At 40.4% G+C, this 26,379-nt stretch overlaps 1 protein-coding gene across 1 annotated transcript in view; it reads right to left on the bottom strand.

Annotated features, from left to right (window-relative positions):
- Window positions 1–26,379, bottom strand: part of ARID2 (AT-rich interaction domain 2) — a 159,786-nt gene that overhangs the window by 68,219 nt on the left and 65,188 nt on the right. The window contains exons 3-6 of the mRNA XM_019543946.1: window positions 14,087–14,220; window positions 12,991–13,209; window positions 11,833–11,922; window positions 8,384–8,451 (exon numbers count right to left, since the gene is read on the bottom strand). Coding sequence (XP_019399491.1) covers window positions 8,384–8,451; window positions 11,833–11,922; window positions 12,991–13,209; window positions 14,087–14,220 — 511 coding nt within the window. The remainder of the gene's footprint in view (window positions 1–8,383; window positions 8,452–11,832; window positions 11,923–12,990; window positions 13,210–14,086; window positions 14,221–26,379) is intronic.

Raw genomic sequence — 26,379 nt, forward strand, 5'->3', positions numbered from 1 at the left:
TGGCCCTGGGGTCAGGGCCAAAGCCAGAGCTGAGCTGCCACTTGCACAAGGCTGGTACTCGAATCCAAGATGAGGTACGTGTATCATGCTGATTGGGAGAAAAATTCTCATCTTGAATTCAAATAAATATGGTATATGGACAAGGCAGAATGGGTACCAGTAGTGAAGATATAAAAAGAGCACTGAAAGTTAAAAAAAAAAAAGTGGGAAAACTTCAAGAACTGACCATATCACAGCTGAGGTGTTGAAAACTGATGAGACAGGTGCCATTCAAAGCGTAAGAAGCAAAAGAATAAGAAGGTATGAGAAAATGAAGCAGATACAAGAGGGCTGACTGAAGGCAAATGTTATACCAATCTGAAAGAAAGGAGATCCTGCTGATCTGAGTAAATGTTAGAGTATATAACTTATTGTTGGTCCTGGGAAGAATCAGTGTCAACAGATTAAGGCCAGTTTTAGAGAAACAATGTGGTTAAGACTAAGCTGAATCTACATTTATCAGATAGGCACACTTTGGCAGGTAACAGGAAATACTGAGAATGGAGATTAAGAGAGACATTTGTTTTAAATTTACAAAGACATCAGATTTGGTTTGAAAGGAAGCTGTAACAGGGTATTCCCTAGCCCTGTTATTTTGATGAGAGAGAGAGAAAGGGAGTGAGAGGAAGAGTAAGATCGAGAGCATGTGAAAGAAAGAAACCCGGCTGGTGATGAGGGAAGGTGTCTACTAGGAGCGGCAGAAACTGGGAAGCATTTTTATTAGACACTAGAAGACAATGACCCAGATGCGGAGAGCTCAAGTTGCATCATAGACAAGGGTGGCTCCCGCCCTTCTGTGAGGCTCTCTCAGGCAGAGAGAGGACTTTTGTTTTATCTGTTTCTTTTGGATGTACTAAATCCCAGGTGGGAAGCAGTTTTTGTTAAGGCTGCAACTGACTTTTATGTTAAGATTACTTGTTGCCTGGGTGTGGTTGAAAGGGGTGAATGCAGAGGCCACAGTGGGGCACCAACAGAGTGCATCTAGGTTTAGCATCCTGCCAGGGCATGGTTTAAGCCAGAGATGGCTGGGGGCCAAGAAGGCCAGAGGCCATAGCCCAAGAGAGGGCAAAACAAAGGTCAGGGACTCAGAAGTAGAAAAGACTGGCACTCATATGCCAGGACCCAGTGATGTGGGCCTAAGCTAAAAAGGAGCCCAGCAACAGAACGGGGCTGAAACCCCAACAAAGGCTTGTAAACCTGAGAAGGCCAGACTGTGTATTGAGGCAATGGTCCTCCAGAAGATGATAATGGGCAACACTTACAAGACATGGGCTAGGAATTACAATTTTTGCCCTTAATGCTTAACTGGAGCTGCCTTAAAGGTGGGGCTCACCTCATAGCATTTGGGCAGAAAAGCCCAAAGAACAGTGCACCAGATGAAGATATCAAGAAGAGTCTACCCAGTCTCTGCCATCCGCCTCCCCAGTTAAAAATGCTTCAAGATCAAGTTGTGGCAGGAGAGAAACAGGAGGGAAGGTTCAAACCAGGGTTGAAGGCAGACAAGTCCTACCACTAGGGGACCTCTGACACCAGGCAGATTGCCTGAGCATGCTACAGAAGTGTAATGGAAAATGACACAAGCCTGGTGTCCAAGGTAAGATCATTTCAATTATCAGAATTATGTGCAAATGCTCCTGCAGTGTTGTATGAACTGAGAGGGGGGAGTGTGGATGGGTGGGTATGGGGTTTGTGGCAGGGGTGTTTGAATGTGGGTGGGTAAGGGTTTTGTGGGGGGCTGTGGGGTGTGTGGAAGGAGAAGGTGGTGTGCATAGCAGTGAGTGGGGCTCCCCCCAGAGGCACATGGGTGTGTGCATGTGTGGGGGGTGCACATGAAAAAGGGGTGGGGGGGGGTGTATGTGGGGTCTGTGATTGTGTGTGAGGAAAGGTATGGTTGTGGGGTTTGTGGGGTATGCATGGGACCCTTGCATCCACCCCCTCCCCCGAGCTGGTCACCCATCTTCACTGCCCTGCAACAGCCTGGAACCCATGTACCCTGTGGCACCTCTCCATCACCATCGACAGCACACATTCTCAGCTCTGCCTGGCACCCGTTCTGGACTCACCCCTGTTGGAGCAGATCAGCTGGAACCTGCGAGCACAGCCCCAACCCCAGGCCGCCCCTTAGAAACGCAGCAGGGCTGAGGTGGTTCCACAGCTGGACTGCCTTTCTAGGCAGCTCAGGCAGTGCCACTGGCACCAGCCCCGCAGTACTAGTGGGAACCTGTGTGCTCAGTGCCAACCCAACCTGTGTCTGCTCCGGACTCACCTGCCGAGGCTGAACAGCAGCAGCAGTGGCAGCACAGGACAGAAGTTGTTGCTCAGCACAGGGGAAGAGTGGCCCCTTCCCCTCACTGATGCTGGGCTCTTCCTGCTGCAGCTGCCCAGAGCCTATGCCTAGGCTGCCCTCCCGCTGCTCTGTGCTGTCACTGCTGTCCTGCTGGGCAGCCCATAGGTGGCGGAGATGCAGGGCAGTCCAGTGCGGGCTCCAGGTGGCTGCAGCAGGAAGAGCCCAGCAGCAGTGAGGGGGAGGAGCCGCTTTTCCCCCATGCTGAGCAACAGTTTCTGCCCCATGCTGCCATTGATGCTCCAGTGAGTCTGGAGCAGGCAAAGGCAGGGCAGTGCTATATACATGAATCCTTGTTGGTACCACAGGGCTGGGGCCAGAGGAGTGGCAGCCAGAAGGAGCAGTCCAGTCGTGGAGCCACCCCAGCCCCGCTGCCTGGCCAGGAGGTGGCAGGACATACCACCGCCAGACGGTGCTTGGGTTGGGTGGGTCTAAGGGACCCGCTGGGGGCCAAACAAAGCCTCTCCTGAGGCCAGTTTCAGCTCATGGGTTGTATTTTGTCCACCCCCAATCTAAAGTTAAGCTCCTTAGTTTATATAGGTGACACTACACAATCAGCAAATATTTGAATTATTCTTCTTTGGACAAGGTGGCATCTAAATCTAAAAACAAATGAGTAACCAAATAAATAAATAAGATGATAGCTTTTATTACTTTGTAATTTGGTGTGGCTGGTGTTAACAAGTTAGTTCAACTGGCTACAGAATGACCACTGACTAAACAGCTGGACACTGTATGAAAAGGCATAGTAAAGTTTAGCTTAATGGAGCCTTGGAAGAAGTGAATTGTAACTCTGGATGTGGTCCTACTTCTCCATATCTGCAAAGATGCTCTAGGATGAAAGAAACAATGCACTAAGGAAGTTTAATGACCATTTGTCTTTACTCCATCCTCACAGAATAAGTAGGGTTGGAAGGGACCTCCAGAGGTCATTTAGCCCAACCCCCTTACCCAAGACATCCCTATCCAAACTCCCATACAGCCATAATCTAAACTCTACATAAGGATAACATCAACTTCAATGCAACACAAACCTAACGCTCTAACCTGGAGCCCCATGTTGCAGAGGCATACTGTATAGAACAGTATTTTTTAAATATGTGCATGATAAGAGTTAAAAACCAAACCAGTTTTACGAAACAAAATTCTCATTAAAATTTCCACAATCTATTGCAATTATAATGTATAATATACTTAAGTGCCCCCAAGATATTACAAACTGAATTGTGAAAGCAGAGAAAATAAAAACCTCTAAATCTCTAAAACCAACACTTCAAGTTAACTTACGCATCTTTTAGTAGGCAGTTTAATGAGAAAAAAGAAGGAAACCTGATGTTTGATAAGAGCAAAGGAAACAGATTTTGCCAGCATATTAGAACTGTAACTCATTTAAACTTACTTAATATTCATGCTTGCAAAACTGCATTTGGAATAAGAATTTTTAGGTAATATACTTAGACACCAGTACCTCTTAAAAACGTGTATTACTTTCAATTACCAACTGACATGTACCATCTTGCCTTGATTCTAAGACATTTAACATAGAGGGAAAAGCCCCCCATCTTAAGAGTCAAACAGAAGAGTGTTTGGTGGCGGGTGGGGAAAAGGCAGCAGCTGCAGCTCTGGCTCCAGCCTCTACCCAGGCATGGGGCTTTAGCTACTGCTGGCCCCCCTCTCCCAGCCCATCTGCGCTCCACCATCGCAGCCTCTTTCTTCCATCTCCCCTCCCTACACAGCCTCCCCCTCCCCCATTTACCCATGCTCCACACTAGTATGCTCCGTCCACTGTGCAGCCTGGGGCACTGAGCATGGCCCCAGCCTGGCCTCATTGCAGTGGCATGCAGCCCTGCAAGGCTGCTATGGGAGCTGGGCTGGGGCCGTATTCAGTGCCCAGGCTAGAACAAAAATGGAGCTTGCTGGTGAAGAGCAAGGGAAAGGGGAGGTGGAAGGTTGAGAGCAGAGGCTGAGGCAAGGGGGAAGTGGGGTAGCAGATGCTGGGAGGGAGGGGTAAGAGGGGGAGCAGAGGAAGAAAAGGAAGGGGGACTGAGGCTGCAGGTGGGAGGGAGGCAGGCAGGGGGCAGAGGTAGCAGGGGCAGGCACGAGAGGGGGACAAGCTGCACGACCTTCCTATACCACCTGCCCCTGTGTAACAGTAGGGGGATGAATTAAAGACAGCCCCCCAGTAATTAAATTCTATACATACAAAATTATAACAGATTTATAAATGTTTTATGTATAGACTGATTACTGGGAAATCATCTTCATACCAAATCATCTTAGATTTGAGTAAATACAGTAACTGATGAGCATGCAAAATTAAGTTTCTTCCCTTCATTTTAAATTCAGCTCTTTGGATGATTCTTTTCCAAAAGCAGTATTAGGACTAAAGTATTGGGATTCTATACAAAATACAATATTCAAAGGGTAAAATTTTGAAAAGTGCTTATACAACTCTCAGGATGCTGACTTTCAGTGACACTCAGGATTCTAACTACCTAAAGGCCAGGTATAACTCAGTTAGCTAGAAAAGGGGTTTTCAACCCTTTTTTAACAAGTGAACCCCCGGAGGCCAGACACAGAGCAGCAGGGGAGGTGGGAAGCACAGTCAGAGCCTGTAAAGCCCACAAAAGGGCACCACTATCCTTGCCCCACCCCACCCCTGCTCCTGGGAGGTGGCGGCACAGAGTTGTGGGTGTGGTACTTTGTCATTGCCTGCGCATACCCCGTAGGGCCTTCCCAAGTACCCTTGGGGGTATGTGCAGCCCTGGTTGACAAACCCTGAGCTAGACGCCTAAGAGCTAAATGGAGTTTAGACAATTAAGTTGCAGGAAGTTTTTCAGATAACTCCACTTCAAATCACCCCAAAACTCAGGCCATGGATGTACATTGCATCTGTACTGCTACAAATGCCCCTGAAGTCCTACAGAAGTTAAGGAGACAAGTGTGAACACTCCTTGTAGACCTACAACAGTGGCCCAAGTGCTACAGAAATATTCCTGGATGAAACAGGAACTTCTCTGTAGTATCACATGTAACGTGTTCTAGTAAGCCATAGCACTTATTGGGGGAGGGAGGTCTCTCATCCTTCAGTACTTCACTCTCCACCACATCCTACAAGGGGGAGGAAGGAAAGTCAGTATACAGCCCCAGGCAAGTACAACCTGCCCACACCCCTCCAGGACCAGGCTGTCAGTGTATATGGAGATTGGGACTGAGCTGTCAGCTTAACCTCAGGTGGCAACCTGGGCCCAGCAATGGGGAACAGAGCAGAGTTGCAGGGCCAGGCAACCCTGCCAACCTTGTGATGGGAGAGTACACTCCCAACCTAGCTGAGAAGAGTACATTCCTTAGTCTCCATGTCTGTCTGCGTCTGGTACTGCTACATTTTCGAACGCTTCAAAATGTTTCAATCTGTCCGTGGTCACAGTAGGCCCCTAAAGAAATAAAATTCCTTAGGTGCCTAACCTTGAGCTTCTGTGCATGCTCAGAAATGATTCAGTGTGTGCGACTAGCCATCTAGCTTTGGGCTTAGCTCTGTTGTGACTCAGAATAGAAAGGAGTTAGTGTCTAAAGCCACCAGAAGTCCCCACAGATTCAGTACATTAGATATCCTCAAAGCATGCTTAACTGCCACAGACAATACTGAATTTAATAATAAATGAAGTATGTTCACTTAAATGCAGCTGGAGGACACAGAAAAAAATGTCACTCACCCTCCGGATTATAGGCTAATGGTTAAATTTCTTACTCAAATGTGGCTTTGAATCCATGTTTCAAATTTCCCACTTTTAAAACTCTCCCCTTACACGTCTGTCACAATACTTGCATGTTACTTCCTTCATATCATATCACTCTGCATCTCTCTCTACCTATTTTACCATTTTTCAGTATGAAAAAACTTTATCAGCTTCTCTGGACACCCTTAAAACACCTTATTCATCTAGTTTATCCTTTGTTAGTATGTTTATGTGAGTGGTGAGTGCTTCTTCGTCACCACCATATGAAAGCTATTCTTATCTTTAACTAAATTTGTTGTTTGCTGACATTGTTGAAATTACAGGAGAATTGAGTAGCAACCTTAAAAAAGGCAGTTATACCTGGCAGCACAAATAACAGAAACACCAAAACATACAAGAGAGTAAGAAAAAAGAGAACAAAAGAGCACAGACCTATGTAAGCACCATTCTGCTAAATTCAAAGATGTAAAAGTTATCCAAAAATGAAAAGAATGAATACAAAATCCCTGCTGGTACAGGCATAATATCTTGGTTCCACATCAAGAGAATAGTACTGGAATTGAGAGATCTAACAATGCTTCTAATACTCCCCCCTTGTTTCTTCTTACACACAAAAGCACAGCTCCTGAATAAAATGGCTTCCAGTAGTGGGGTCAACTCACTGCTTAAAATATGATTCTATGAAAAAATATGTATTCCTGGCATATATGGATATTTTTAGAGGTAGTGTTAATTTATGGCACACTTTCAACAATGTCTTACTGTACATGGTATTATACACCATGTTTTGCTGATAGATAGGTCTTGGAGTACATCCAAGTTTCTTATTAGTAAACCTTACTGAAGCTATGCTGGTTCTACTTAGCACTCAGTTAAGAGACCGTTAAAACCATCTGTTCTCATGTACTATAATTATTTAAAATGATATAATTAACAAACATTTAATAATTTCACATCATTTCAAATGTTTACATATCTAGACATTGTGCTTTATGTTGTTCTTAGCCAACTACTGTACAGACAGGCTGTCTCACATTCAGCAGATGTTAAAAATCAGAAACACCAGGCACTTAAAAAACAACTCCTTCCAAGAATAATTTTTAGTATCTATCTTTAGGAAAAAGTAAAGACAAGGATTATCAAGCACACATTTTTAGACTTACTTTTACTTTACTTTAGCATATCTCCAAGCTAAATTAATAAATTTATGAATGTTAATATTCTTCATTCAATTTCACTGTTTGGGCAGGGCACTTATTCATATTTTAGCAATAAACATTCAACAGGAACTTGTATTGAACAACTTAGCCCAAAACTAAGCTTTGTAAAAAAGAAACTATATGATAAACAGAAAACATTTTTTTCACAAATAAATACTCCTTTTTAATGTTTGGAATGCTAAAACTGCAATTCTACTGATAGTAAGAAAGAAATTAAGCAGAAACCTAACTACAAAGAGAGGTGGAAATAACTAGTTTATTACATTTCAAAATATGAAAACAAACAGTATAAAGGATCAAAATCATTTAAAAATTCCTCCTATTTTAATATTAGCTGTCTGAAAACCAGTTACGGAATCAGTTTTCAACCCCCCCCACATAACACCCCCCAATCTCCCCCCCTCCCCTCCCATCTCCTTAAGCAAACAGAAAATGTCAAAGCTTTTAAATATGTACCAAATCAGATGCTACCCAGCACCATAAAAGTTTATTCTAGGGCAAAGAGACGTTTACACATAACAAAGTTATATGTAACTTTGAAATTATGTTGCTTCATTATTAATTTAGTAGATCATGCCCTCTAGTGGAAACACAAAAGCCTTGAGCACACCTAGATATCATAATATAAACATTTAACTGAACAAAAGTTGTCTAAATCTTTTAAAAACTGGCCACAGCACCCATTTCTTAATCTATTGTTTTGTTCATCTCAGCAGTTAAAAATACCAGTATTGTTTTCTTTTGCCATATAAACCGTACAGCCGGTCTTTTCCTTTCAAACTTCAACTCTTTTATAAAAATACGAAATTTATATTTATTTCCCTGTTCTTAATTATTTTCTTCCTATTAACATCCAGTTTCTAGAATCTTGATTTAAGTTATAAATAACTTTGATTTCGCAGCCAACCATATTTCCCTAAAAGGTATAAAGCTTGAGCATAGTTCAAAGTAACCTTTTAATTAAAACCATTTTGGTACATTATGAGATTTATAATTTTCCACCCTTGGTACAGTTAAAAGTAGTTTAATATTTTTAAAATTACCTTAACAAAATCTCTATCAGTTTTCTCTTTCCATTCTTCTCCAAATACAGCAGAAAATGATCCTAAAGCTTTAAGCATAAAAAGTAACATTCAGTAAAAAAAAAAAAAAAAAAAATACACTTTTCCATTTTTCTAGTAATCCATACTCCAAATAAAATCCAATAATATTACAGACCACTCAAAATGTTTATTTTTGCCTAGTGTACCTGTATAGTAAATTGTAGCAAGCCACCCTAATTTCAATTTCTGTATATTCAACCCACTAATTAGAAGTATTACAGCCTATTTTGAGGTAAATATTTGAAAAGCCTTGAATAGCCATGAAATACTTTTCTGAAGTTTTTTTCAATAGTATGAAGTGACTGTTTAGTTTTAAGTCTTATGCACAGGATAAAGTAAAAAGTATTCCTAGTTTAGACTGGAACTATAAATTAAGGAAAAAACCCCGTAGAGGAATTTAACAACAACAACAAAAATATGTCTGGACATCACTGCCACTTAAAACAAATGCCCACATTTTACCAGAATCTTTCTGGTGAATCTTGGCTCCTCTGGTAAAGCCAATGCTACAGTCTTTCTAGTCTATTGCTTCTTGAAAGCAGCAAAGACTGCATACAGTTCACTAGATTCTAACTAACACGAAAAGAACTGTTTAGCATTCTGGAAATATATAACTAATTAGCATCATATGAAGTAATATTAAAATAGAACCTTCTTCCTAATTTTTGATGTGTGAAAAATGTTACAAAATAAAGCACCAATTGGCATCTTAGGCTGTGCCTAGATGAGCATAGCCGTGCAGGAAGTGACACTGCAAACATGTCTGCAGTGTTACATACCATACATCCAGAGGTCAATATCCAGGGGTAAAAAAAGGGAAAAAAAGCGCACGCAAGGACAGTGTGTACCACTCAACAGCAGAGACAGGCTGCCCAGAGCCACACTCCAGCTGCCAGCCAGGCTCCGTGTGACAGAATCATTACTGCTGCAGAAAGCCCCTGGACTCCAGGTAAGGCTGCTGGGGTCAGCCCAGTGCTGGCTCCAGCCTCCCCTACCCTACCCAGGGTAACTTGCCATGCACCAAAGTGCATGTGGCATGAGCGTTCACCAGGGACAAGCAGCAGCGGCACAAGGTGCGCTGCTGCTACTTGTTCCCAGGGAACCAAACATCCATACTTATCTGAACGTGGCCTTAAAGGGCATGTCTACATGAGACATTTACTGCATAGTAGATGAATTAGCTATGCAGTAACCGCTATGCATCTATATGTGCGCCCTATAAGGCTAGAGAGTAAACTAATTTATTTTGCAGCAAGATAGTATTTGTAAAAACAAGTATTATCCCCACTGCAAAGTAAAAAACTGCAGCAGTGCATATGTAAATGCTGCCCCTACTGGCTGGGACACAAGGGCGCTTCACTGCAGGGGCTGGCCATGCCCTAACCAGCCTGTTGGCAGCGCACTGACTTGGGGTAAGCAGCCCCAGGTTGACAGGCTGACCCTCTGGGTCTCCCGCCAGCCACGACTGCTACCAGGGCTCAACATGCTGCAATTCCGGGTGCGCATTTAGATGCGTGCCCAGGGAGCAATGAACTCTGGTGTGGTAAGCACCAGAGTTTATTGCATCACATTAATATGCATGTGTAGACATACCCAAAGAATCCAAGACCGCAACTTCTACAACATTCAGTAGCAAGGCATAAATATTTTGAGGATGTAAACAAGTTATTTAGCAGGATTTTACTTGCCAATGGGAAGTGGGAAGAAGGTTTTGTATTAGTGTGTTTCCAAAATTCATTGTAGAGTTTTAAGTTAAAAATGAATCACTAATTTCAAAATACTGAGAGAGTACTTCTGAAAAGGAGGGGAAGGCTGTCCTACCACATGTAATATAATTCTTTCTAAAAAATATAAAATGGAACAAACATGAAATGGTAACAATATTAAGAAAAAATACCATGCATCACAAAAAGCAAATAATAATCATAATAAGAAGCAGCAGCAAACTTTGCATTATAGGTATGCCAAATTTAAACTTTCTTGAATCCCCTACTAACTTTAGATAAGCCATGAGCAATCTTAATTTACACCTAAAATTGTTTTCACAAAATTAAAATGATAATGATGCTATGCAAATTTAACCTAAATCCACAGTTAGATTTCCTTGCTTAATTACCAAAAGATTTACTGCTATATAGCGTGCTCACGATTAAAACAACTAGGCCTGCAGTTCCTTTCTTTTAGGTGCCATAAAAACTGATAGGAAAACATCATCTCTGCTTTATAAATTCACAATATAAAAAACCAGAGATAAGTAAGCTTAAAATATTTTTTTTAAAATGCCAAAACTTTCCATCTCTATCAGAGTGACAGATTGCAAAACTGGATAAAGAATGAGTTATATTCTTGAATGAAGATTATGTCCCATTTTCAGGTGCTTAGGACCAAGGCTTGGGGAACCCAAATGCATTTGGCAACAACAAAGTGCAGCACATCCAGAAAATCAGCAATGGGGTATGTAGCAGGGCACTAAGGTGCCTGCTACTCTTGAGAGCAATGCGGAAGGAGCCCAGGTGCTGGTTGCTAGGGCAACTGCAGGGAGCCAGTGACTCATACCTGTCAGCAGTCAGATGACCAGAAGGGGCAGAGCTGGGCTCCCACTTAAACCCCAGGACTGAGTCCAGGGAGGCAGTTCCCTGCTGGCAACCAGAGGGGAAGGAGCTCTGCCAGACTGAGTTAAGAGGAGAGGCCAGACTGCAGGTATGGCCCAAGATTGGGGAACTGCCTCCCTGAACTCAGTTCTGGGGTTTAAATGGGAGCCAGGCCCTGCCCCTTCCGGTCAGCTGACCGCTGACAGGTATGAGTCACTGGCTCCCTGCGGTTGCCCTAGCAACCAGCACCTGGGCTCCTTCCTCATTGCTCCCAAGAGCTGCAGGCACCTTAGTGCCCTGCTACAGGGTATTATTGGTGAAACATGGCACATCAGTCTTATATTTTGCTGAGACTTTCGTTGTTGGATGTAAAAATAATTCCCCCAACAATAGAAAAAAAAACCCCTATAAATTTCCTTTACAGAAAAATTACTATCCTCGTACTTTTAGTCCTCGTTTCAGTGCTTTTCAGTTGAGGAAGACTGTTAGTATGGTATCACTAGTAGGTCAGTTATGAAACAACCATACAAAAATCATAGTTTTGACTTAAAAAGGCAAACAGGAGAAAGAGCTCTCAAATTTTTCAGTGTCCAAGAAGTCACAAAACAAAAGAACATCCAAAAACTACTGAAACACCACTTATAGGTTTTTTTCCCCCTATAAAAGTGATTTTGAAGAAACAATTATCCTGACTCAGCACAACAATAATTTAAATTCAGAAACTAAGGATGGGCCTCTTGGAAGCACTAACTAGGATATCAGATTTAAATTCAGCCTCTCTTGAATCATTTCTTGTACCTGGGAGTCCTTGCGACTGGCCCAGAGTCAGACAATATTTTGGTCTGGGTACGTGTGAGGAATAGTTTAATCTTGTAGAACAACATCCTACTAAGAAAACACACATACATAATCTGAAAAATCTAACGGAGAGAAATTAGACCAGAATTAACATCATATTACAAAAATGACATATTACATATTAAAAATGATTAAGTAAAAAGTTATTTTAATTTAAAAAGCTGATAGTATAATATCTCACAAAGACAGTGACTCTAATACATCATTTTGTGAGTCTGTACATAGGTACTCACAAATACCCATTACTAAGAGACTTCCAAATACCCTTTAGTTAAAAAATGCATATTTCATAATTTGCTTAAACAGCTTTACCTTTGAGGTTAACTAGTTCTTGACAGAGAAGTTTCATACAGGAGTTAAGTTCCACCATTGACACTTAGGTGATTTTACAATATTTTAGCTATACCTTTTCCTGACCAAAAAACCTCCAGTAAACAAAATCTAGGTTGGCCAGGAAGCCACATGCTTGTTACCCAACATAGATCTTGATATTGAAATATTTTTGTGAAAATATTTACTATTTTCTTTAAAGCATCTCAACTAAGTATTTCTTAAACCAAGATTGAGCATTTGGATGATTTAGAGTTTTTATTTCTAGATCTTCTATTAAGGAACTGAGAAAAACCTCTTTCTATTGGAATTCCAATTTGGTGTCATTTTTATGAGATGCTGTATTTTATAATTCATACTAAACATGTATCTTTAAAAAATAATCAAGATCCTAGGTTTTCACCAGAAAACACACAAATCTTAACATTAGGATCTCAACATAAATTTAATGCTAAAAATATTATAACTACTACTTAAATAATTTAAACACATCACCAAAAATATAATTTATGTTTTACTAAAATTAGTGTTCCGTAATATTAACTTTCGGTAGAATAAATATATTTTAAGTTACCGGAACTAAAAAAATTATTTAATACTTACAAAGCACAAGTTACCATGGAATAATTAAAAAAGAAAACTAAGCATCAACTTTATTACAATTCAGTCAAAAACAAAATTTTACCAAACATGAAAACTGATGGTTATTTAAAACTATGTATGTATCTGAATCCTCTTGCTTGGCTTGTGAAAATGTTATATACTTACTGTCGTCAAACACCCCAGCATTAGCAAGCAGCAAAGTGATGATCTTAGGGTCTTTTTCAAGCTGCATGACATGTTTGCTTTCATTTGACAGAAGAGTACACACATTAATAGCAAAGTCCACTTCATTTGGGAGTCCAGATAACAGTGAAAGCACCAATTTATTATAGTCATTTGGCGAATTAAAGTCCATAGACAGCCCGTAACTTTGACGAAGGTAATCTAACAAAAAAAAAGTGAAAACAATGTTTCTAAAACTGAGCCAATAAAACAAGTACCCATATTAACAGAATAAGTAAACAACTGATAACTGTATTTAGCACATGGGTTATAGAACTTTAGCATATTTCCCAAAATTCAATTTGTTTCAGGGTTTTTTCTTTTTCTATCTCCTTTCAGCAAGAATATCAAGGTCTTCCTTCTTTGGATACGAACGAGGCCAGCAACATATCTGTCCCTTTTTCATCTCTGAAATGAAAAACTACATTATGCTTTACCTTAAAACTGAAGGTTGGAAGTCGTTTTCAAGTTGAAAGCAGTTTTCTAATTACTCAGATTTTTATAAAAAATATATTATGCTTAAACTGCAGAGATGACATCCACTTCTAATTGGTTTCGGGATTCTAATCCAGATTTGCATTTTCATCTGCAAATCCCTATGTGGTACAGATTCTGGATGCCCTGTTGACTTCTGGGTTTCTCACATTCTGATCTAAGAGCTGATATCAGCTGACTTCAGAGTTAAACAATTAGAAATTTTACGAAGAAATTCATCAAGGAAAACTCCTAAACTAACTCTTTACCTTGGCAGAACAGATCTTTAAATTGTGGATGTTCAAGGAAGTCTGTTTGAAGGCAGGTAACAATTTACCCATACTTGCTGGAGCACAGGTGTGTGCAATTACTTACAGATTTATGCTTGTTTTATTTTGCTTGACAGTGGAAATGATTTAGTTTGCACTAGATAATGATTTGAGTTACTCACGAAGCTGCTATTCTTAATAAACCTATAAATACATCTAGAAACTACTGAGTAGCCTGTCCCATTTTACACAACAAAAACTATAAATACTATTTTTTCCCCCCTCAAAAATTTTACCTGACACACTGTGTTGCTGGTAATTGTAGGAAGATGGAATCGCACCAATAGGAAGTTGTGGCTTTGGATTGCCTGGTTGTACCTCATCATCATCCTCCCCAAAATGATGTACTTTCTCATACTTTTCCAAATACCTGAAATAAAAAAGCATGGATTTTTAATATTTGTGGTTTGACAAACACTTTTAACCCCCAAGAACTGAATTACTGAAGGAAACAGCAATTACAAAAACACAGACATTTTCTGGGAAAAAAAATTAATTAAACTGTGGTATAAACGCAAGCTACCACATTTACTCGAATATAAGACCACCCCACCTCAATAATTAGTTTTTATACATGGAAAATTTATAAGTTTGTTATAATTTTCCAAGTATAAACTCTAATTATTAGAGGTTTGCCTTGAATTTCTCTTTCTACCACTGCTATAGCAAGGAAAAACAAGTTTAGGGGGGTCAGGTAGCCCTGTTGCCTTCTGCCTCTCCCCAGCAGCTTCCCTCCCCCACTTACTGTCAGACCCTGCTTTCCCTGATGACCAGGAAGCAAAAAGCAAATTTGAAAACACTAGCTTTGAAATAAACATTCTCAAAGTAATCTACAAATGGGAAAGAAAAGCACAACTCAGCTGCAGGAGTGAAGCAGAAGTTAAAAAGTATTCAATGTAGTGGTTCACCATGACTTGAAAAAGGATTGGTGCTAAGGGGAACTGAGCACATCGGGTGCTACCACGCAACTTACCCAAATGGGCTGTGCTAACCTATCCTTGTGGTAGGTTCCCATCAGCATGTTTGCCCAGTATAGACCATGTGCTTTATAGTCATGCTCAGTGTTGGCTGCATTTAAAATCAACTTCATAGTTGATTTCTGTTACTGAGTACATGCCGCTTTAAATTGGCAGCAATTTAAAGACAGACAATGTACTTAGTGAGATTTCCTTGTGTATTAAAGTAAAATGAGGGGCTTTTTTCCCCGAGGTTGATCAGGGAAAAAACCTTGTATTGTATTTGAGTAAATACAATTTTGTATAAACACATACATGTGACAAAAGGCAATAAGAGGAACTATAATTTGAATATGTTCACATTTTCAGTAACACTCCTTCGCTAAAAATTTATATCTAGCCATTTTGTGAAAAAACACATTTTCTTTTTCTGAACATCTATTGTTGATTTTATTACCAGAAATAACTGTGCAATTGACCAGTTAAAAATTGCTACAAAAATTTAATCAATAATATCTTTCATAGCTGACAAAATATTCAAAGAATTTAAAGGCCAGAGAGGATCACTAGATCATAATATCTAAAATAAGGGACAATATACAAGCATAACTGAGAGGTTCAAATAGTGGTTCATAAATAAAATGGAATAAGACACTAAATACCACAACACGGTTAGAAGTTCTAACTCTTAAAGGCAACTGCTTCAGAATCTTCCACACAGCAACACTGAATGTGTTATTTATGTGATAACACTATACACCAGAATGGTTTGAGAACAAAAGCCATACACAGACTGGACTGCATTGATAAAAGTGGTGGTAGCAGGGTAAAATGTTTTATCTTCATTAATTTACAGTGAAAAACTATTCATTTTCAGACCTTACTATTACTTTAACACAGTCATCCTCAAGCAGGGTGCCAAGGCACCCACGGGTACAGTGAGATTATCTGAAAGGTGTGAGGAGATAATAGAAGTATAGGTTCATGTTTGTTTCTCCCTGGCTAATCCCCCATTGCCCAATCCCTCTGAAAGGAGGTAAACCTTGTAATATATAAGTTAGTTTCTGGGTGCCACTCAACTCACAGGAATTATGGACAGGTGCTTTGAGTCCAAAAAGGTTAAGAAACACTGATCTAATTTCAAACATATATGCTCAAAACTCAAACAAGTCACAACAGGTAATCTTCACATCAAAGACCCAATGACTTCAGTGGAACAATTCAGAAGCATGAAGTTATGTACAGTAGCATTAGCAAAAATTAAGCCTTACAATTTCTTGGAAATAAGGAAATCATTTTGTATCTTTAACTGTTAGTTTATTGATACAAGAATTTTTTTCCTCTGAGCAAAGGGCTCAATTTTGAAAAATGCTGTGGTTCTTAAGTCCCACTACTGTAAACAGGGGCTGAGGGCACTTGAATCTTGTATGATCAAAGGCCACATACAGACATTTAGTTTCTTCTGAGAGAATTGCTGCTCTCCCAGGAAAAACCATGTGTTGCAGATGTTCAGTATTTTTATCTCAGAACAAAAATGGCTACTCCAGGAGAAAAATAACCTGGGAACAACCAGGGTTAAATCACTCCTGAGAGCTTCCCCTAGGACAGCAAATATCTGTAAGTGTTCTCTTCCGAGAGAAGCCACAGTAGCCCAGGGTGCTTTGCTCCTGTCTACCACCCTCCTGCCCAGGAAAGAGCACGTTGCTCAGGTTGGACTGCTTTGCCCCAGCCAAGCAGGGAGCAGAACAAACCATCTTTCACAATCCCCACTTTGTGCTGCAGTGAGACTGCAAGGCAGTCTGGTTCAGCCAGTCAGGACTGTTCTGTGTACTGCTGCCAACTGTTACCAGGCAGACTGAAAGAGTCTGCAAAGCATTCTGAGAAGTGTGCACAAGGGCCCTCTGGCTATGCAGCATCAGCACTGTAAACTCTCTGCCCTTCAACAGCTCAGCATATAAATGTCTGTTCAGGTGTCTCCCAGGTACTTTTTTTTTTTTTTTTTTTTAAACCAAGAGAACAAACCTGGGAGAATTCTTCCAGATCATTTGAACATGTATATGCAGCTAAAGTAATGAAGTGTGTGCCTAAACTTTTAACACAAAAAGTATTCTGATTGACTTCAATAGGAAAATCAAAGTTTCCAATTAGGCACATGCTTAAGTTCGTCATAGAACTCACTGAAGAAAGCACGAATTTAAAAATCAAGTAAAATATAAATTCTCATAACAGAAATGAATTGTTAAAGATTTTAGTTAATCCAATAAAAGGAAGGAAATTAAGAGTCAATAAAGGCTGTGATTAGGCACTGCATTGCAAATAACTATGATTAACATCTGTACAATATTTCAACATGTAAAGCATTATATAAAATAGTAAGCATAATTATATGACTCACTGGTGTAGTAGTCTCTTGATTAACTAGATTCCATCTACTAAACTAAGGACCCAGCAGAAATCTTAACTGTGATATCACTTTACTTTTTCTGATTTGTAGGACTTATAATTATATTTCAATATTGCTTCCTTTACGATCTTTTGAAATTAAAAAAAACACTCATGTTACTTATTTTATAATTTAGTATCTGTTAAAAAAATATTCCTAAAAATTATGAACAACTAGATTTTCTTTTTGCGTGATAACCTAATCCAGGAATTTCCCTGCCCCCTGGACTGTCCTAAATCCTTAGTTTTGCCCTTCCAGTTAATTTTCCTTCTTTCTGATTCCATTTGCTTCTTCCCTTTTCAATGTTTTAACAAAAATTTTCAATCAATCAGAATTTATAGTTTACATACAGCAATCACTGTTTGTTAGTGACGGGTCATGCATAAAACCTAATATTTACCAAAAGTCATGTAATTACATATTTGCTTAATCTATTTCTCTATTGTATTTTACCAAAGAAGATACTTTATTCTTCTTTAAAATCTACCACAATCTAAAGTTCATTGCACCAATCACTCCCATTCCACAGCATTTAACTATTATAAATTTGCTGCTGGGTGTCAGATATTTGAATGCATTGGTCATAAGGAAGAAAATCAGAAAGGACAGGCATCATGTTCTATTTAGAGATTCAGAGATGTTTGGGTTGGAAGGGACCTCAGCAGATAATTGAGTCCGACCCCCTGCCCAGGCAGGAAAGAGCGCTGGGGTCAGACAACCCCAGCCAGGTGCATGTCTAGCCTCCTCTTAAAAGACCCCCAAGGTAGGGGAGATCACTACCTCCCATGGAAGCCCATTCCAGATTCTGGCAACCCTTACTGTAAAGAAGTTCTTCCTGATGTCTAACCTAAATCTGTTCTCCGCCAATTTGTGACCATTGTTCCCAATTACTCCAAGGGGTGCCCTGGTAAACAGAGCATCTCCTATTCCTTGCTGCCCTACCCTGATGAATTGTAAGCAGCCACAAGATCGCCTCTCAGCCTTCTCTTGCGGAGGCTGAAGAGATCTAGAATCTCTCCTCATAGGGCTTTGCCTGCAGGCCCCTAACCATATGAGTGGCCCTCCTCTAAACTCTATTGAGGTTGTCCACATCCCTCTTGAAGTGTGGTGCCCAAAACTGGATGTAGTACTCCAACTGCAACCTGACCAATGTCGCATAGAGGGGAAATATCACCTCCCTGGACCTGTTTGCCATGCACCCGTTAATACATGATAAAGTGCAGTTAGCTTTAGTGTGTCAGGTATCAAGTTTGTAGCTGTATTGGTCTAGAGAAAAAAGCAATCAGGACTTGTAGTAGATAGTCAATAGATGGAAAACTCCTCTCGGCAGTCAGTTCACAGCTGGTATGAAGCCTCACAGGAACCTCTCGCCTCCTGTGATGATGTGAATCTATTGACTTCTCTGTGAAATCCTATGAAATATGAACTTTCATTTCAACCCAGGAGAACTTTTACAATCTTTTCTCCAATGCCTGATGAAGGGTGTTTGTGCCTGATTTAAGAAATTTTTTAGCAATAATCTTATTGGTCTAATAAAAGATATCATCTCTACTATGAGTCCTGGTTAGCTTTACTGATCGTTTCGTCACGTTGACGACTCATGTTCATCTTGGAATCAATAATGACTCAATTCCCCTGCTTACTTTACACCTTTTAATAATTTTACAGTAATCTTTTTAAAGTTACCAATACAACAAGCATCTATGTGTTTTTAAAATTTAAGAGCTGAATTGTTCAAATTCTACATGCAAATTATTGATACTGTGTGAGATCACATAACAGAAAAAGAGTGGAGATAGTGTCATAAAGGGAGAGTGTGGAATGGAGTGCCTCAGGGGTTGGTCCTAGGGCTGGTTTTGTTCAATGTCTTCATCAATGGCCTGGAAGATGGTGTAGAGTGCACCCTCAGCAAGTCTGCACATGACATCAAGCTGGGGGAAGTAGTAGATATACTGGAGGGTAGGGCTAGGATTCAGAGGAAAGTGCAGGGCTTTTGGTTGTAGCCATGTTGGTCTAAGGACACAGGCAGCTAAGGTTCTTTGAGTGGTAGACCAACTGAGTAGCTGGGGAAAAAAAAGTTTTAGGCAAGGTTTTGGGTGCAGTCACCCTTCTCCAGGCACAGGGCGTCTCTGTTATCGGAGACTCCAAGGAATGAGAAGCTAAAAAAGAGTAACAAGATGTGAGTGAAAATGTAAATAGTTAGAAATTAGAAAGCAAAAGGTAAAACAGGTAAGGGAGGGGGAAGCAGGCAGGGGGAAAAAAGGCCAAAGGGAGACAGCAGTGATAGAATACAAGGTAGAAAGAAGCTGTCAGTGAAAAAGGAATTAGTAGAAAATGAGGAAAACAGGAATGAGGGAAGCAGAAAGTGTGACAGGATGTCAGTGAAAATATAAATAGGTAGAAATTAAAAAAAGCAAAACATAAAACAGAGAAGAGAGGGGGAAGAAAGAAGGGGAAAAAAGACCTAAGGGAAACACTACAGTGATAACAGTACAAGGTAAAAAAAAAGGCTCTTAAAAGAAAAAGTAAATGGCTGGCAATCAGGAAGACAAAAGGCAGAAAAGTAGAGGGGGAGGGGAGAAAAGGTGAGGGGGAAAGAAGAACGTAAGAGATCAGGTCTGACAGGTACCCGATGAATCAGATGTCAGGCAGGTTGTAATGCATCATAAATCCAATGTCTATATTGAGTCCGTTTTTTTGTATCCCGTAGATTTATGAAGTTCAGAGGCTTGTCTACAAAAGGCATTTTGTAAGTTCACTTTTGAGGATTAGAACTGAAAGATAGGAGTAATTGTCTTGTGAGAAGTGTGCCCCCATAGGTAGTTGGGTATTCTTGTCTTTGATAGATTTTTGGTGTGCATTCAGTCTGGTGTGCAATTGTTGGTTGGTTTCTCCTACATATTTTTTCATCAAGGCATTTAGTGCATTGGATGAGATCTATAACTTTCCTGGAGGTGCAGATGTAAGATGGTGATGGTTCTGTTGTGGGGTGTAGTTATTTAGGGGATGGTGAAGATGTGTTGGCATGTTTTGATGAGGTTTTCCTGAGGAAAGTGCAGGTCACTTACTAAAATGGGGAGGCAATGTACTGACAGATGAGGAGGAAAATGGTGAAGTACTCAATGCCTTTTTCACTCGTCTTCACAAGCAAAGTCAGCTCTCAGACCACTGCACCTGGCAGCACAGTTTGGGGAGGAGGTGAGCAGCCAACAGTAGCAGAAGGACAGATAAGGGACTGTTAAGAAAAGCTGGATGTGTACAGGCCCAGGGGCCGGACAGATGCACCTGAAGTTGTTGAGGGAGTTGGCCAATGTGACTGAAGAGCTGCTCTCCATCACCTTGAAAAACTGACAGCAGTCAGAAGAGGTCCTGGACCATTGGGAAAGGGCAAACATAGTGCCCATCTTTAATAAAGGGAAGGAGGAGGATCTGGGGAACTACAGACTGGTCAGCCTCACCTTGGTCCCTGGAAAAACCACAGAGCAGTTCCTCAAGGAATCGGTTTCTAAGCATTTGGAGGAGAAAAAGCCGATTAGAAACCATTAGCATGAATTCACCAATGGTAAGTCATGCCTGATCAACCTGATTGCCTTCTGTGATGAGCTGACTGGCTCTGTGGATGTGGGGCGAGCAATGGATATGATGCACCTTGACTTTAGCAAGGCTTTTGATATGACTTCTCACAACATTCTTGCAAGCAAGCTAAGGAAGTATCGGTTGGATGAACGGACTGTAAGGCAGATAGAAAACTGGTTGGATTGTTGGGCTCAGAGGGTAGCAATCATGGGCTCAATGTCTAGTTGGCAGTTGACATCAAACCCTGGGAGCTACTTCTGGGGCTGATTTTGTTAAATATCTTCACCAATGAACTGGAAGACAGGATGAAGTGCATCCTCAGCAGATTTGCAGAGGGCACAAAGCTGGGAACAGTACTAGATATGCTGAGGGCAAGGCCAGGATTCAGAGAGACCTCAACAAATTGGAGGATTGGACTAAAGATATTTCATGAAGTTCAATAAGCAAACGTGCAAACTCCTGCATGTAGTATGGAACAATCATCACTACAGGCTGGGACCAACTGGCTAAGCAGCAGCTCCGCAGAAAAGGACCTGGGAGTTACAGGGGACAAGAAGCTGAATACTAGCCAAGAGAATACCTTTGTTGCAAACACTAGGCATACCAGGCTGCAATAGTAGGAACAGTACCAGCAGAATGAGGGAAGTGATTATTTCTTTCCATTCAACACTGATGAGGCCATACCTAGAGTTCTGTGTCCAATTTTGGGTACCCCCACTACAGAAAGGATGTAGACAGATTCAAGAGAGTCCAGAGAAGGTTAGAGGCCTGAGGTACATGACTTCTGAGGAGAGGCTGAGGGAACTGGATGTATTTAGTTCAGAGAAGATAAGACTGAGGGGAGAATTTAATTGCAGCCTTCAACCACCTGAAGGGTAGTTTCAAAGAGGATGGAGCTAGACTGTTCTCAGAGGTGGCAGATGACAGAACAAGAAGCAAGTATCAAGTTGCAGCAAGGGAAGTTGAGGTTAGATATTAGGAAAAGCTGTCTCACTAGGAGGACAGTAAAACACTGGAACACATTACCCAGAGAAGTTGTGGTATCTCCATTCTTGGAGGTTTTTAAGACCTGGCTAGACAAAGCCTTGGTTGGAATGATCTAGTTGGGGGATGGTCCTAGTTTGGGCATGGGGTGGAACTTGATGACCTCTTTAGGTCCCTTCCAAACCTAATTTTCTATGATCCAATGATTTTGCACAGCTAACGATGTTAGTATAGAGGAGCATCTTGCATCACCCTTACAAGGATTTTGCATTAACTGTGGTTTTAGAATCACTGCTCTATAGTGACAGCAAAGAAGATGCAAAACTCTGGCCTTGCTCCTGCAAACACCTCTGTGCATGCTTAATTTTACTCCTGTGAGTCTTGACTCCAAATCCATTGAAATCAAATAAAAGACATGACAAAAACTTCAAAGAGCTGTGTATTAGGGCCATGAATAAATTTTACTGACTTCAATAGGCATACCCAAGGCAATAAAGATGAACCTTTTTCTAGAAGCATATGATTATATGCCGAGACCAGACCTAAACCAACAAACCTCTACAACCTGAAGGTTAAGTATAGTATTTAAAAGTATTGCATAGGAGAACATAAAATGTCTATACAGAAAACTGTTGGGTACTTAAAACACATGGCCCAATAACCTGTTTACCAAGAAGCTAAAGAAACATTCAGGGGTCTTCCATTCTACCTAGCCTCTGATTGTTTTATTTACATACTTTCTGGTCATTAATAATTTATTTTTCTTTCTAGTGCTTCCAACTCGCACAATTTTATTGAGAGCTTCATCATACTCAATATTTTTTATAAAACCTTAGCTCCCAGAATCATGCAATTATATACAAAGTCTCCACTCTCTTTATTCCACACTTCTCTCAGAAGGAATTTCAGCTTCAAGGTTACAAAGAAAAAAAAAAACCACTTAAAAAACATGAATGGATAAAAGGTTCAAAATCTATAGTGCAAACACAACACATTTATTTCTTTTAAAATATCATGATGGGGGGGCATAGAGTCATCATTCTGGAACACTTTGGGTTTGTAATTACTTAACTTTAACTCTGGAAAAAGGAATCATAATACCTCCCTCCCTCTTTGTGTGTGGGAGAAGGGTGGAGGCTTATGTAGCAATAAAATCTGAGGTGTGCCATGGTCAAAGTTTGCAAGAATGAGATCATCCTGTTTATGAGAGATTAATTATACAGCATTCTGGCAGGGGCCAGATCTGGGCCTGTTGTCCTGTCTTATAATTAAGTAAACTATTACCTTTTTTTCTTACATGGAAGTTTGCAGTTACACTGTTTGGTCTTGAGTAAGATCCCTGGCAGATGTGATTAATGGGGAAATGGGATCTGGGACTGCCCTGTGCCTGATGATCCTGACACTCCCAGCTGAATCTCAGGATTAGGCATGCAGCAGCCCCAGGGTCCAAGACATAGCCACTCTCTCATTTTTGGAATCAGGCAGGAGACAGCCCCAGGTTTGACCCCAGGGATTTGGGGGTGTCCTGTGCCCCATTCTAACTCTTGGCCCTGAGGTTGGGAACATAACATCTACACCCTGCACCTGATCCCCAGTTGGGACCCAAGGCTGTCCTGTGCTTGACCCCAACGTTTCACTGAACATTATGATCAGGCATGACATAACCCCAGGTCTTGAACCCCAGGGATGAGGCACAGAGCCAGCATGGGGCCCAGGACACACAACTCCTGCCTTCCCACCCCATCTGATTCCCTGGACTGGGGAGGGGATAGCCCCAAGTCCCAGTTCGGCCCCAGCAGTCACGCAATTGTGATGTGAGGAATTTTTTGCTCATCTGAAACATTACACCACCCTGCCATATATGTCCGCATAGCAGGAAGCCCGACTTTTGGGGTGGCGCATAAAATCCATCATGCCATTATATTAACATCTGCCAGTAGCAACTAGCCATACAGTAAATATTACAAAGGTGACCTATTATTTTAATCTATAGAGAAAAGCACCGATGTAACTCAGCTTAAATTTTACAGTTAAATGTAGTCATTTTAAATTCTACAATTCTGTTCTAGATCTACTAGTCTGGTTTATAAATTGCTATGGGAAGAGTGCAAGGTGTTATTTCTCTCAGGGTACAGGAATTCTAGGTATGACCAAAGTCGGAGCTTCTTTCCCACAGGACAGCAAGTTATTATTATGCAATTTGTGTAAACTCTGCTGTGTTACAACCACCAGGTTCATGACCATGTCAGTTCTTGCACACAATCAATTGTGTGTGCAAATTCAGTTAAGCTGCTAATGAGTGGAAAGTTATTTCTATGGGACCCAAGGCTATAAATACTGTATTTTGACTGCAAAGAGCAGAAAATAAGCATTACAGGAATGAATATCTTAGAGTGGTTCTTTCACTGTATACAAGTACTAATAGTTATTATTAAACTGTATAGGTCTCAATCCTCTTTTATTCCTTTAGCTTACATTGGTGACTTCAAGATTAGACCTTGAAAGACAGATGAAGCTAATACATATTAAGAGGGATTAATAAGATTAATAAAATGAAGGGCCAGAATGTTGAATCGGTATGCCACACAAGCAGTCCACAGAGAGTGACCGCTGTGGGAAATTCAAAGTATTGTGCTATGGCCTTCATATATAATGTGTGTACCACAATGGGAACAGACAGCAGCTTTGCACTATGGCTATTCTGGGCTGCAGGACACCTTACTAGCAGCCTGCAGCAGGCTTCTATTAATGAGAGTGGTTGGATAATACTTGTGGCCCCTAGCCAATCCAAGAATTTGGGAAGTGCAAATGCAGTTTATGGCTGTTCTTTTCTTTTAATCCAGGTCATATCTGTGCTGTATCTTGAGAGGTAAAGTATAGATTTTGTTCGTTTGTTTTGTTTTGTTCAAATATTTAAATCAAAAGCAAAAGCCCTACAACACTGAAATGAGAAACAGAGCATAGTTTTTGAAAAATAAGTTTTGGATTTCTAACCAGAGACATTTTAAAAAGATTTTAATGTAAATTTTTAAAGAAAAAATCATTGGACCTCCTGAAGATCAAACTCCTTTAATAATATCTCAATCTGGACACCCGAAACTAAAGGAACACAAAGTTACTAGTCACTTTTAAAGATTTAAACCAAAACAAGTTATCGAACTGGATAGACAGCACAGCAAAAATACAAACGAACACTATTTATCTTCAAATTTACATTACAAAATTTAAGTTTCTATTTAGCAACAAATTTCTAAGATTGATTTATTTAAAAAACATAACTTATACTTTATTATTTCAGAATGAAACATTCTTCAACCTGGTTACTTGTTATAAATGCACATAACTAAAATATAAACAGTGTTTTCAATAACACAATAATTCAAGCCTGAGGACCCCCAGCAGTCTGCAGACTATATCTAAGGGGTCTGTGAATGATGACTATGACCAATCAAAAATATGTGAATACCTACACTTACAACTCAAAGATGTCTGCACCTGCATTCAGAATTTTTTGAAGGATCTACAAATAAAAACTTGGAACATGTAGAATTTAGCAAAAATACTAGTCAGAGACTGATAAGACAGTGGATGGAGCTATTACAATAAGACTACATTATTCTTATCAAAGTGCTGAACCCTCATGTTTCTTGCACCTTTCTTTTTTTTCCCCTTATTAGCCTTCACCTGGCATGGGGTTAAACATATTACGTTGCACCAAGCTCTTCACCTTCCCCTTACCCCCACTTATGTCTTCTGCCCAGCAGCCTCCTCCTAAGCAATCAGGAGGTAAACTTCTTCCATACTTCTGGCAACTGTACATGAGTTGGGTAAAGTGGGAATAATCACCTGAGCTTCCTTTAGCAGCTACTTGACATTTGCTCTTGTTCCGAATTGAAGGAAAACAAAAAAATTACATGCAAGACAACACCTCTCTCTGCCTCTAGAAATTTAGCGACTTACAGTACCAAACTAGTACATCAAAAATGGATGATCTTTAGCATTACTTTTCTAATAGTATTGGTTTGGAGAAGGACAAATGAGAGGACGAAAATAGAACTCTCTCTGGGTTTGTGATAAAAATCAATACAGCTGGTATGTCCCAGAAGCCATCTCTGATGTGGAAAGTATGTATTGCATCTACTAATGATATAATAATGGATGTAATAAATATGTCTATTTATTATTAAATATATTATGCTTGTAATGGACTCATTATTAGTGGCCAATATAAAAGTTTTCTTTGCTCTAATTTTTGCTTTTTCCTACCACAAATTCACTGGTCTAAACAGATCCACCACAGGTACAGTACTGTACCCGAGCATATAGCTATGCACAGCTATATGCTATGCTATATACGCATGTGCCCATACATACATACATACATACATGTATACAATTCCATGCAAGACAACACCTCTCTCTATACACACACACTTTTTACTTCATAGATTTCATAGACATTAGGGCTGGAAGGGACCTCGGGAGATCATGGAGTCCAGCCCCCTGCCCAAAGGGCAGGAAGTCAGCTGGGGTCATAGAATCCCAGCAAGATAAGCATCCAATTTACTCT

This window comes from Crocodylus porosus, unplaced genomic scaffold (genome assembly GCF_001723895.1).
Source record: "Crocodylus porosus isolate Cpor-Errol unplaced genomic scaffold, CroPor_comp1, whole genome shotgun sequence".
In the NCBI taxonomy this organism is placed as follows: Eukaryota; Metazoa; Chordata; order Crocodylia; family Crocodylidae; genus Crocodylus; species Crocodylus porosus.